Raw genomic sequence first — 12599 nt, 5'->3', positions numbered from 1 at the left:
AAGTGGCAATGAGACCACCTCCCCTTCCTATCAGGAGCTCTTCCGTGCACGGCCTGGTTTATCCTCTCAACTGCCTTTATGATCCACCCGGAAAGGAGCCAGAATAGCCTGGAGTCAACAGGGCAGCCTCTAGGCGCCCAGCTGTGTGATCTGGAGCAAATTCCTCCGTCTCTCCGGGCCTGGGCCTCCGTTTCACACCAGTAAAGGGGAGATGACACTGCCTCGCCAGCCCACACGGGACCGCTGAGAGGATAAGAGGCTTAGAGAGAGGCTCAACTTGTCTGGCACACAGAACACAGTCTATACATGTCCGATATTATATTACTACCAAGGCGTCTAGTGCTCAGAGAGGGTGAGTCACTTGTGAACGATCACACAGCTAGGAAGGGCCAGAGGTGAGATTGAGACCCAGGCCTCTCTGACTTCGCAGCTGTAGCTCTTTCCGCTGCCTTCCACTGACTCTCTCTCTCGGGGCTGAGTCAGCTCTGCAGGGCCCAAGACTATCTCCCTCACACCTGAGTCCTCAGCGCCTGGCACATGGCCAGCTCTGAGCACCGACCCCCGCATGTGCGACACCCGGGAAAGAGCCCCCGGGCCCAAGAGGGAGAGCCCACCGCCCACCGCCGTCCCCGGCCCACCCAGTGTTACCAATGAAGTTCCTCCATGTCTGATGATCTTCCTTCTGCCGCCAGTTGCGGGGCCAGCCAACCAGCACGGTGTTGTGCTGCAGCCCCCCGAGGCCCCCGGACTGGATCAGATGCGACACGCCGTCACGCAGGTTGGAGGAAATCACTACCTGGCAGAAGCCTTTCACTTTCTCTGCCTCCATCAGGCGCCGGATGGACTGGGAGATGGGGGGAGGGGCGTGTCAGACAAGGACGAGCCTCAGGCCTCCATTCCGGCTGTCTCTCCCCTTCACTGTCCCCATCTTCTCGAAGCTCAGCTCCGATCACGTCAGTCTCTGGCACCAGAATCGCGCATGGCTCCCCATCACCTATTAGCCCCATTCCTTGTGGATCCGGGGAAGCCGTCCGTGACCTTAGCCCACACTTCCCGCACCCTGCCTTTGCTGGCAAGCCCTCCACCCCCACCGGGACCCTCCCCCCATTGCAGATCACACCCTGCTGGCCCAACTCAAATGTCACCTTCTCAGAAACCACCCCCCACCCAGACCAGAACGGAACTGGGCTGCTGTGCGTGCCCCGACAATTTGTTTTTAACAACTTTTAAAAGTTAGCATAATGATGAGCATTTTCAATGCACACTCAACCTGCACTATGAAGGTAGGATTCTTATTAGTCTTATGTTATAGATGAGGCAATTGAGGTTCAGAGAAATTAAGTCTTCCTTAAGGCCACCCAGCTAATGGGTATGTTATTGTAGGGGTTCAACTCCAGGGCTCTGACACCATCCCCCACGCTCTAAACCCCTACCCTGATGTCAAGCAGAGAGGGCTTCAACGCCTACCTCGGGCACCTCCTGGCTGTGTGACCTCAGGCAAATCGCTTAACCTCTGTGAGCCTCAGTTTGCCCATCCGTCAAATGGGGATGGCAGCTACCTCATTGAAGAACAGGCAGAATTACAGGACATGATGTGGGTAAGGCAGCATGCTGCTTGACAGATTGGAAGCACGCAACACATTCTATTATTCTGATGATATGAACCCTAGTGAAGCATCTACCAACAGCAGGAAGGCTTGAGAGCCTTCTGGGTACGTTCTATCTTCCCACTAGCCTGTGAGCACCTTGAGGCCTGGGATCTGGTCTTATCCACCCCCCATCTCCCCAGGCCCAGCCCTCTGTCTGGTTCGCAGCACCTTCTCACCCACTCCATATTGAAGGAAGTTGACCAGTGGAGGCCTCCAGCCCTGGGCCCTGACAGATTGGTGTGAACGGCCCAGTGAGGCAGAAACAGCAACTGTCACAAGCCATTAGGGGTACTCCTCCCCATCTCTCCTCTCCCCCCTCCGGCCCCCTTTCCTTTCTCCACAACTAGTCACAGCCCCAAGGGGAGAGAAGCCTGGATCGAAGACAGAACCCACCTGCTCAGCTACCCACCAGGTTCCAGACACGTGTTAGTGCCCCATAACACAGAAGCCAGCCGCCCCTGCCCACGCTGGCCCTGTACACTAAGAGTACAGACCGGTGCTCTTAGAAGCAGGTGACCCAGAGCCAGGGACGCAGGCTCAAATTCTGACTATGCTCCCAGCCAGCTCTGTGACTTTCAGCAAGCTGTCTTCCCTCTCTGGGCCTGTTTCCCCTTGTACTAAATGTGGATACTCACACTGCCAACTTCACGCGGCGTGAGGGTCGAAAGAATCATAGATGTGAAAACACTTTGAAAGATTTATACGTTGGCAGGGAGAAGCCTGGAGTAGGAGTCAAGCAGTCCTAAGTTGAGTCTGTTTTCTGTCCTTAGACAAATGACCTGACTTCTCTAAGCCTCAGTCTCCCTATCCATAAAATGGGGCCCTTTTGGCTCTGATGGTCTTTGGTTCCGACAATTGGATTCTAAGGAACTCACTCGCTGAGTCCTTAGATTCCTCTTCTAAGAAAGAAGAAAGAAAAGCATGAGCCACCTTTGACCCCAAAGGAGGTAAGAAGGCAAAGTGTAAAGGGTCAAGTCAAGGGACTTGTCCTTGCCCCCTTCCCACCAGGGACTCCTCTCACCTCCTCTGCCCGCTGGGCCTGGGGATGGTTGTCCAGAAAGGTGCCCTCAAGGACAGAGCCCACAATGGTCAGGCCCTTCCCTGCCTTGAGCTGGGAGGTCAGTGAGAGCAGCTGTGGATGTACCACATTCTGGTCTTGGTCCACGCGCACCAGCACCAGCAGCTGTGGCCTGAAAAGGATTCAAGGTCCATTCAACACCCACCCAACTTCTACCCACCATACGCCACGCCCCCACACACCAAAACACTGGTGAGCTTACTAGCCATCCATCCTCTATACCCCCACCCACTTACCCATCTCGCTGTCCACCTCACTCATCCATCCACCCAGTCACCCACCCATCCATTTTATCCTTCCGCCACCCACTCACATCCATATTAACTTACCTACATATGCATTATTCACCTAGTTATCTAACATCCACCTGCCACCAACCATTCACACGTTCATCTATTCACCAATCACCCTCCCATACATATGTACACTTAGCCATCTACTCATCTGTTTATCCATTCACTTCCTTTTTCATTTGGCCATCCCATCCATCCAACCAACCATCAGTTTAAGAGCATTCTCTGAGCACTCTGGGCTAGACCCTGTGCCAAGCATTTAAGAATTCACAAACAATGCAAAGCCCGGGTCTCTGGAAGACCCAGTTTAGTAGACATCAGCAAGTGCAAGCCAACAGTGTCCTAGTCAGAGCTCAGAGTTCAGGCCTTCCTCTCGGCAAAGTGACCTGAGGGAGATGAGCGAGGGCTGGGCTTGCAGAGCAATCAGCTAGAAAGCAGGCGGGGCTGAGAGGTGGAGGTAAAGATTCTGCTTCCGGTTCTGCCTTCCGTGGCCTCTGAGACCTTCTCTGGTCCCCGATGTTCACACGAATAAAGTGGAGGGATCGTTCTTAATCTAGAAATTTCTAGAAGCCCCCTATAACTCTCACAGTGAATGGGTCCACCTTTCCCAGAGCAAATGCTACACGATATTACATTTATCTGTCTCCGTGTGTGCCTGCTCCGTGGAACTATTCACTCACTAGGTCCCCAGAGACTGGAAAGGGGCCCGGCACAGATCATGCATTCACACATGTTTTTAAACACATGATAGGTGAATGGGGGGATCAATGGATGGTACCTCAGCCTGACCCCAGGTACCGCAGGTGGGAAAGGTTCAGACTAGGCTGAGCAGAGGAGGAGACATTAAGGACACACCATCGTGGCGGGAACACCACCCAGCAAACAAAACAGGTGAGGGAGAGTCAGGCCCTGCTCCCTTCCTGTCCTTCCTCTGGGCCCTCCCACGTGCACCTGGCCACTTACCTCCAGTTCTTGGTATGTGGGGGCCCTTCCTCCAGGCGTAAGAGGGCGTAGCGTGCAGCGCTGAGGGACAGGCCTCGGATCCCATCACCCCACTCTTTCTCTGCCCTGGGGACCCAAGGGGATCAACCAGAGTAGAAAGCCAGGGGTGTCAGGAAGAACCACGCACACAGAAGTGGCTGCCCCAGCAGACAATGTGCAGCCATTCTGCCACCTCCTTTTCTCGAAGCTTCAGCCCCTCCCTCAACTCCTGTCCTCTATCTCCCAATCCCACCCCCATCACCCTTCCCCCTCCCCTCCATCCCCAGCCTCTCCCCACTCTTACCCCATCCCTACCCCCTTCCGGCCCTCCCCACTTCCCCACACTTACCCGCGGTACTCGATATATTTGTAGATGAGCCCAGCAATGAGCATGGCCACCAGGGCGTAATACCAGGAGCAGATAAACATGAGGGCCAGGCAGAGGCTCATGCCCAGGAAGGAGAGTGTCCTGAACAATGGGAGGAAGACCCAGCCTCTGAGTCCCAGCAGGACTGTCACTGGTTCCCGGGGCTCAGACAACAAGGCAAGAACTGGGAGGTCTAGGGCAGCTCAGGTCTGGGGGAACTCACACCATCATCTCCAAGAGCACCATGGGAATCTGGGAGCTTCTGGGTGAATGAGCAGCCACAGACAGCACCACTCCATGACACCCCCCCCCCCACTCCTGAGAACACACTGCCTTGTCCCAGTGCCTTAGACCCTGCCGCACCACCCTGCCAAATGGTTTCTGAGGCACAGGTGTCTGGAGAGAGTTGTAGGCAAGATCTCCTGGGAAGAGTGTGTCCCCAGGAGGAGGTAACTGGCAAAGCAGGAGCACTGAGATGGGAGTCAGGCAGCTGGGTTCAAGTCCAGGTCTGTCGGAGACTTTCTGAGTAACCTTGGGCTACTCCCTACCCCTGTTTGAGCCTGTTCCCTCTCCGTAGACCAAGCATGGTCATTCCTGCCCTGTCTGCCCCACAGGCCTATTGTGAGGATGAAGGACCATAAAGTAAAATGATCAGAAGAGCCCCAGGCTCCACATAATAAGAATCTTCCATGCACTAAACCCTGTAACACTCACGAGGGCCCCTGAGGTCAGTGCAGTTGTCATCCCCATCTCACAGCTGAGGACACTGAGGTTTCCTCTTCTAGACTGAAAGACGTTGGGCATTGTGGGGAGGGAGGGACTATAGCCGAGACTGTTCACGACTGTGTTATATTATTATTTGTGGTTATAAGGTTCTCCAGAACCTTTTTCATGCTACTTGGGCTACAAAAGCTGGAGAAATGGACTCCTTTTTTTAAATTTTGGGACCCCTAGACCTAGGGGATGGGCTAGGGTGAAGTGGGGTGGGGGTGGAGATAGGAGAGTGTTCTGTTAGGCAGGGAAGGGCACAGGGCACCCACCAGTGGTAATATCGAAAGCGTGGCCTCCAGTTGGGGGTCCTCAGCAGTGTCTGTACGGCACAGGCCAGGTTCACAAACATGTAGCACATCAGGAAGAACCTAGAACACAGAAAGGCCCCAGGAGAGGCAGAGATGCAAAGGGAGGCAGAAACAGAAAGAGAAACATAGGGAAAGAAAGGGGGGGAAAGAGGATAAGAAACTGAGGAGGTGGCCAGATCACATTCTGGAATGGGATTCAAGGGCCAGATCCCCTTTCAGCACACCCTGATGTGTGTGGGAGTGAATCTTCATATAACAAAAGACAGGTTGTTACACTATTGGGTGGGCTATCCAGGGTCACAACTGAGGATCCAGGTAGAGAGACCCCCCCCCCAGAGCTGATGGGGAGGGCAAGAGGCCAGCACGCACATAGAGAGGATGGGGGCAACTTCGTCGAGGGATGCAATGAGGATGCCAATCTCACAGATGCAGGCCGTCAGGAGCAAGGCCCATGTTGGCTCTCCGTTGGCTTTGCCGTGGCCAAAGACCTGGGGACAGAGCAACCATCATAAAGGTCTGAGATCTTAGACACTTCTTGTCTCTCTTGTCCAGTCTTGGGGACCAGTGCAATGGAGGCAGGAATCCCCTAACCAGTGAGGAAGTAGGGAGAGGATGCTGTATTCCTCACCCTTACCCAAGGGGATGCCAGTCTTTGGCTATGTCTCTCCCACTCTGACATTGGTACTTCAGTTAATGAAGTTCAAATGACCCCTTAAGGGGAAGAGAAGGACCTGTAGGACAGATGGAGAGGAGCTACAGGGACCAGCAAGTGGCCATGACTGTGTGCTCCATAAATCTTTTTTTTTTTTTTTTAAGCACCATGGAGAGAGCCACACTTACCCTTTGGCTACCTCCCTGCCTGATCACTCAGCCAAAGGAGGGCTAATGGTTTCTCCCCTAAGAGCAGACAACTCTGCCCAAAGAGATAGCACTGACCATGGGCCAAATCCCAAATAAGGCACACCCATTCTTCTTATTGGTAGTGCAGAGCAGCAGGGCCCTAGGGGGCCTTGGCTCACCCGGTGGCCTCTCCGGGCAGTGGCTTGGCTGACCGGTATAACGGATGGGCTTTTCTTCCCACACTCCACCCCTCACTGACCTGCAGGAAGGGCACTATGCCGTCCCGGGAGATGGCCTGCAGCAGGCGTGGGGCCCCCGTGAGGCTCTGAAGCCCAGCCCCACAGGTGGAGAAGAAGGATCCGATGACAATGACCCAAGGGGATGGCCAGGCCAGTGTTCCCACCACCAGGTTGCCATTCACGGCTTCGCCAAACCTGGAATGAAGCAGCAAGGGGACAGGAGATGCTGGGTGAGCAATGCCACCTGGATCTCCAGGGCGTGTCTCCCACACCAACCCCAGGACCAGTTGTACACCCATCACAGGACTAGGCTCTCTAGGAGCAAGGGGGGAGACAAAGCTCCTAATGTCCTGGGCATTTCTGTCTGTGTGACCTTGGGTAAGTTGCCTCAGCTATAAAATGAGAATCATTATAAACCTATCTCGTATGATTGGTGACAAGATAAAAGGAACCAACACAGGTAAAATGCTTTGCACTATGCCTGGAACAAGACACTAATAGTGATTCTAGTAAATGGTCAATATTGTAATATGTTAAGCTGGAAAAAAATCTCTTGGCTTATTAGAACCTGTGTCTCCATCTGAAAAATGGGGTTCTGGCCTCATTTATGGTAATGATATCTAATGTGAGAAGCATAGAAAAGCATTTTCTAACAGTGACACTATCTTAAATTGAATGATGCTGCCTCAGTAGGTAGAGAGAGCCCTGTGGCTGGAGTGTGCAAGCAGAGGTGTGCTCAAATGGGCTGTTGCTGAAGGACTCCAAAATCAGATGAAGGGTTTTACCGGATGGCCTGCTGAATCCCTTGCAGTTCTGTGGGAGGCCTCTGATTAATTTGTTTAATGTTGATTTATTTTTTGAGGAGGGGAGGGGCAAAGGGAGAGACAGGGAGACACAGAATCCGAAGCAGGCTCCAGGCTCTGAGCTGTCAGCACAGAGCCCAACGTGGGGCTCGAACCCACAAACTGTGAGAACATGACCTGAGCCGAAGTCAGATGCTCAACCAACTAAACCACACAGGCGCCCCAAGGGGGGGGGGTGTCTCTGATTAAATGAAATAAGTGGAGATTAAGTTCCCCTAAAAGCTAATAAGTGTAATATATGCAAATTGTCCGCTTGGCCAGGTCACTCCCCTGCTTAAAACCCTTCAGGGTTTCCTCTATTTTTTTTTTTAAATAAAATAAAGCTCTAATTTCCTGGTACCAAAAACTAGGCTTCCAGGACTGGCTCCAGACGCATGTCCCCATTCCCCACCTTACAGAAGCCAGGATGGAGCCATGGAAACTGACTTCCATGACAAGACCTCCTACTTTACCCTCCTAGTGGTGCGTGCCCATACCCTTCAAATGTGTAGGCTCCAGAAGCTTGAATTTCTTACAGCTATAGGCACCTATGTGTGTGTGCACGCACACACACACACACACACACGCACACACTACTGTTTCTCTCCTCCACCTTTGTTCATGCTGTTCCCACCACTTAGAATGCCCTTCCCACTCCTAGTTACCTAACTGATCTCTACTCAACATTTAAAGTGAGAAAGATAAGTGGGAAAATGTGTGTAAGGCACTTCCAGCATCACCTCCTCTTCCCCAACCCTCTGAAGACTGGATTTCGGCCTCCTGTGCATTACCAGGGCCCACTCCTACTGCTCTACATTTCAAGTCTGTTGTTGAGCGTGGTTATCAGCCCCCAAAGAGCTCCTTCAGGACAAAAAGCATGTGTTATTTATTTTTATTCTCTCCTAGAACACTGGACAGCGACCAACATATAGATATCTAAGAAATGTTAAATGGGTTAATAGATTTTAAAGCAAAAAAAAAAAGGGAAGTAGCATTATTCTAAAAACAATGAGACACCATCCAAGTTTCTTGAGCTGGAGTGACAGGAGAAAGATAAAATATAAGAAGGTGAGCTTGCAAGCAATCGCCTGTGATCTCCCTCCCACAAGTCCCCTTGCACAGACTCAACACTCGCTGCGGGGTCTGTTTCCCAAAACCTGGCCCCATACACCCACTACCCAGAACAGGATCAGCCCCAATTCCCTTACTTACTTGTCCCGCAGGACGACCCCCTCAATGCAGGCCCCAAACAGAACAACAGAACTGATGTCTGTAGCAGAGGATGAAGGAGAATCCCCAGGATGACATTCCCCTTTCTGCTCCCAGGCCAGCTGGGTGAGGCAGCAGCTTCAGCTGCCCTCCTCCCAGCCCTCCCTATCCACGGTGGTCCCAGCCCAGCAATGCAGGATACAGACAGCAGAGGTGGTGGCAATGGCCAGGATGGTGCCAGTGGGAATTGACTTCTGGGCATCCCGTAGGTCTCCAGAACGGTTAGAACCAGCCATGATCCCTGTGAATAGAGGAGCAGCTAGTACAGGGGCCACAGGAGACAAGACAGAACAAGAAGAAAGGACACCAGCCTCGGAGCCAGGAAGTCTGGGATCTAGTCCTGGCATACCGACTGGTGTGAGAACTTGGGCATGGCTTCTCCTGGCCTTAATTCCCTCATCTGTGCAATGGGAACTGGATTTTGGCTCCTGCCTATGTGATGAGATTGCTGGACTAAGAAATTCCCCACATCATCATTGACTCTCTCCACCCATCACTCTCAGGCAGAGTCCTCCCTCTCTGAGCTCCCCTTCACCTGTGACTGAGGGGAAGTAGATGCCAACCAGCAGGGTGAAGTAGGAGGTCATGTCGCTGAAGACATAAGGATGGTCCATGTCGACAGGGGTGCCATCTGCCAGGCCCACCGAGGGCATCCCACGTCTCTCCACAATCACCCCCTTGGTCAGGTAGGAGCTCCAGAGGTTCTCTGTGGGGAGGAGATATGATGCTTAGGAGGAAAACCAGAAGTCAGGGTACCAGAGCTCCAGGGCCAGGAGGTGGGGTGGGCAGAAAAAGAAGGGTCAAGGTCAACCACTTCTCACTCCCTCAAGGCCTTGGCTCTATTTTATTTCCACTGACATTCCCTAAGCTCCTGCTTTGGGCCAGGCCATGTGCAGAGGCTTTGCACATGAATCACATCTAGTCCTTGCCCTCAAATAGTCCAGTCTGGTAGGGTAAAAAGACACAGAAAGACCTGTCTCAGACTGATTCAATATGTCCCAAACTGGTCTCACTGGCCAGCCACCTCACAACCAGCTCCTTTTTCGTATCCCTTATCTAAGTAAATGGCACCATCATTAATTCAGACAGCTTTACATTGCCCTCAACTGTTCCCCTTCCCCATATCTGTTTCAAAACCATCTCCAATTTCTGTCTATTATCCCTTCTAAATATTTCTCAAATATGCCCCTCCTCTCCTTTTCAGGATTTCCTCACTTCAGCCTTATTGACATTTGGGGCCAGATAATTCTTTGTTGTGGAGGGCTGTCCTACAGCACTGTAGAATGTTTAGCAAAATACTGGTTTCTATGCATTAGATGTCAGTAACAACCATCTAGTTGCGATGGCCAAAAATGTCTCCAGACATTGCTATATGCCTCCTGGGGGGCAAAACAGCCCTGGGGGAGAACCACTGCTCCACTCCACTCCCATGGACATCACTTGATTACTCTTGATCAGAAAACTATCATCTGTCACCTGAACTCAGCATCAGCCTCCTCCTGGACTCCCTGTTCTCTCTCCCTTTACCTTATCCATATTAACAGCCAAAAAGAACCTTTAGAAATAACACTGACCATGTCCATCCCTTATTTGAAACCCTTTCATGGCCCCCATTGCCCTCAGGACATGGTTCAAACATTCCAATATGGCTTCCAAGGCCTGCCACAATCTGGCTTATGCCACCCTCTCCAACATCATTTCTTGCCCCTCCTTCCTTTGTACTTTATGCCCCAGTCATACCAAATTATCTGTGGTTGGAAGGACACAATATGCTCTTCTCTGTCTGCATGCTTTCAGGCAAGCTGTTCTTCTGCCTTAATTCCTTTATCCCCCTAGTATAACTCAAAATCTCTTATTTTTCCTTCAAAACCCTCCTCAGATGAGTCTGGGAAGCCTGGTCTTGCCCCTTTATACACATGACCACTCCCTCCCCCGAGAGGTCTCTGTTCATTGAAGGCACATCAACTCATATTGTAATTTATTTGCTTATACATCTGTGTCCACCATTGGACTCCTTGGAGCCAAGGACTGTGACTTATTTATATCATGTTCCGGGTGCTTAGCACAGTGCTAGACACCACGGAGATAATTAGTGGTGAATACTTGTTTAAACTGATGACTTTCTTTCCTACTAGGTAGTAAGATATTGAAGGCTCCCTTTCATCTCTACTCCTCCAAGAAGCCAAGGAAAGATGGCCCAGAGTAGGTGCTCAATTAAAACTGATTGAGTTTAAGTGAATCCCAAGTAGAGTTCCTTAATCCTGACTGTTTAACCCACAATCCCTGTAGTGTTCCCTGGACACCAGCCTTCTTCCCTCCCCCCAGACCTTTGATGAGGCCACTGGCAGCGCCAGGGATGCCCTGGATCTCCGTGACATTGTTTCGGGTGAAGTACTCATCGCAGGTGGCGTTGAGGAAACGGGAGGAACAGAAAAGGCCCCAGAGCCGTGTGGTCACCGTCTCATTTCCTTCCCAAGCCAGCTTGGCACAGACATCAAAGCCATGGCGAGATAGTGTGCGGTTCCCCAGGAGGCAGATCCTAGGGAGAGCAACAAGGGAGGAAGATGGGGGAGGGACATAACCTTGCCTTGGCTTCACAATAGAACCACCAGGGGAGCTCTAAAAAACACAGATCTCAGGGCCCCGTATCCAGAGATCCTGATTTAATTGGGATGGAGCCCAGAATCGGTGTTTTTTTTTTCAAAGCTCCCCCAAGTGATTTTAATATGCGGCCACAGCAAAGAACCACGACTTTAGTACAATGCTATGTTTCAGAACCATGGACAGCAGTCTCTGTGTGCAGTCCTGGGCGGTGGGATTTAAGGGAATCTGTCCTCAAGAAAGAGGCAGGACCCACAAAGATTTGAGACTCTAGACCCTCTCTTCTGTGACCTTTCCCCCAACAGAGAAGGTATCCAACACTAATAAGGTGCCCTATTCCAGGAAGTTGTCTCCTGCCAGGAAATGCTTCTCTAACACAGAATCATCCCTTCAGAAATAATCCCACTCGGTTCTTCCCAAGTCTGCTCCACCAGCAAGCAATTGACCCTCACAAGGGAAACTCTGCCCACCTCCAGAAACATTATCCCACCCTGTAGAGATTTCCGCCAAACAAGGAGAGATTTTACTTCCCAAGGGAGGTTGCTCTAAATCCACAAGGACTCAGATTCTGAGAGATGAGGAGAGGGAGGTTGGCAGAGACTGGCGTCACAGACCCTGAAACCTAACCAGGGAGGAGGAGGGCGATGCCTTAGACTCAGAGCAACAGCACTTACGGGAAGTTGGGTGGGTCGAAGGCAGATTTGATGACCCCAGCATAGATGGCCAGGATGGAGAGGATGACACAACCCAGGAAGACAAGGGCAAACTTGTTGACATACTTGACGCCCACAAATACCACAGTGGCCATGCAAGTGAGCACACAGGTGCCATACACACGCATATTGTTCAACATGGCTGCTGCCTCCCCACTGGCATCTTCTGCCTTAAAAATGGCCATAGCTGGGAAGAGGTAAGCCTGTGGAAAGGGGGCAAGGAGGTCAGGTGAGTGACACAGCAAGAACCAACTAAGAATCACCCCCAAGGATATAACCTGACGTGCAGGAAGAGCTTTGGAAAATACTTGCTCATCACGGTATATTTACAGTAGTATGAGACTGGAAATGACATCCAATGATAGGATAGGAGTAAATGTGATCATTTTTATTCCTACGGCATATTTGTATTTTCTAAAATTTTTAGACTGAATGTTAATATGTTTATATTCTTAAAAAAGTTATTTTCGCTTATAAATGATATTACAAAGGGAGTTTCTAGTTACTTAGGGAAATCTATGGAGTCTATTTTACAAGGACAGAATACAATTTCACATGGTAAAAAAAAAAAAAAAAAAAGAAGGAAATACACCAAAATGTTAATGGTGATTTTCTTCAGGCAGTTGTTATTTCCTTTTTTACATCCTT

The 12599-nt window shown here is 51.1% G+C and overlaps 1 protein-coding gene across 4 annotated transcripts in view; it reads right to left on the bottom strand.

The window, feature by feature from the left end:
- Positions 1 to 12599, bottom strand: part of SLC12A5 (solute carrier family 12 member 5) — a 35509-nt gene that overhangs the window by 5888 nt on the left and 17022 nt on the right. For all 4 annotated transcript variants that reach the window (XM_060619570.3, XM_060619575.3, XM_060619582.3 and 1 more), the window contains 12 exons: positions 11913 to 12154; positions 10965 to 11176; positions 9173 to 9343; positions 8780 to 8878; positions 8581 to 8638; positions 6547 to 6721; positions 5817 to 5935; positions 5409 to 5507; positions 4351 to 4470; positions 3984 to 4088; positions 2671 to 2839; positions 649 to 844 (listed from right to left, as the gene is read on the bottom strand). In XM_060619570.3, coding sequence (XP_060475553.1) covers positions 649 to 844; positions 2671 to 2839; positions 3984 to 4088; positions 4351 to 4470; positions 5409 to 5507; positions 5817 to 5935; positions 6547 to 6721; positions 8581 to 8638; positions 8780 to 8878; positions 9173 to 9343; positions 10965 to 11176; positions 11913 to 12154 — 1765 coding nt within the window. The remainder of the gene's footprint in view (positions 1 to 648; positions 845 to 2670; positions 2840 to 3983; positions 4089 to 4350; positions 4471 to 5408; positions 5508 to 5816; positions 5936 to 6546; positions 6722 to 8580; positions 8639 to 8779; positions 8879 to 9172; positions 9344 to 10964; positions 11177 to 11912; positions 12155 to 12599) is intronic.

Source organism: Panthera onca, chromosome A3 (genome assembly GCF_046562875.1).
Source record: "Panthera onca isolate mPanOnc1 chromosome A3, mPanOnc1 haplotype 2, whole genome shotgun sequence".
In the NCBI taxonomy this organism is placed as follows: Eukaryota; Metazoa; Chordata; class Mammalia; order Carnivora; family Felidae; genus Panthera; species Panthera onca.
Note: the sequence above shows the minus strand (reverse complement) of the source record. Positions and strands in the feature narration are given on the sequence as shown.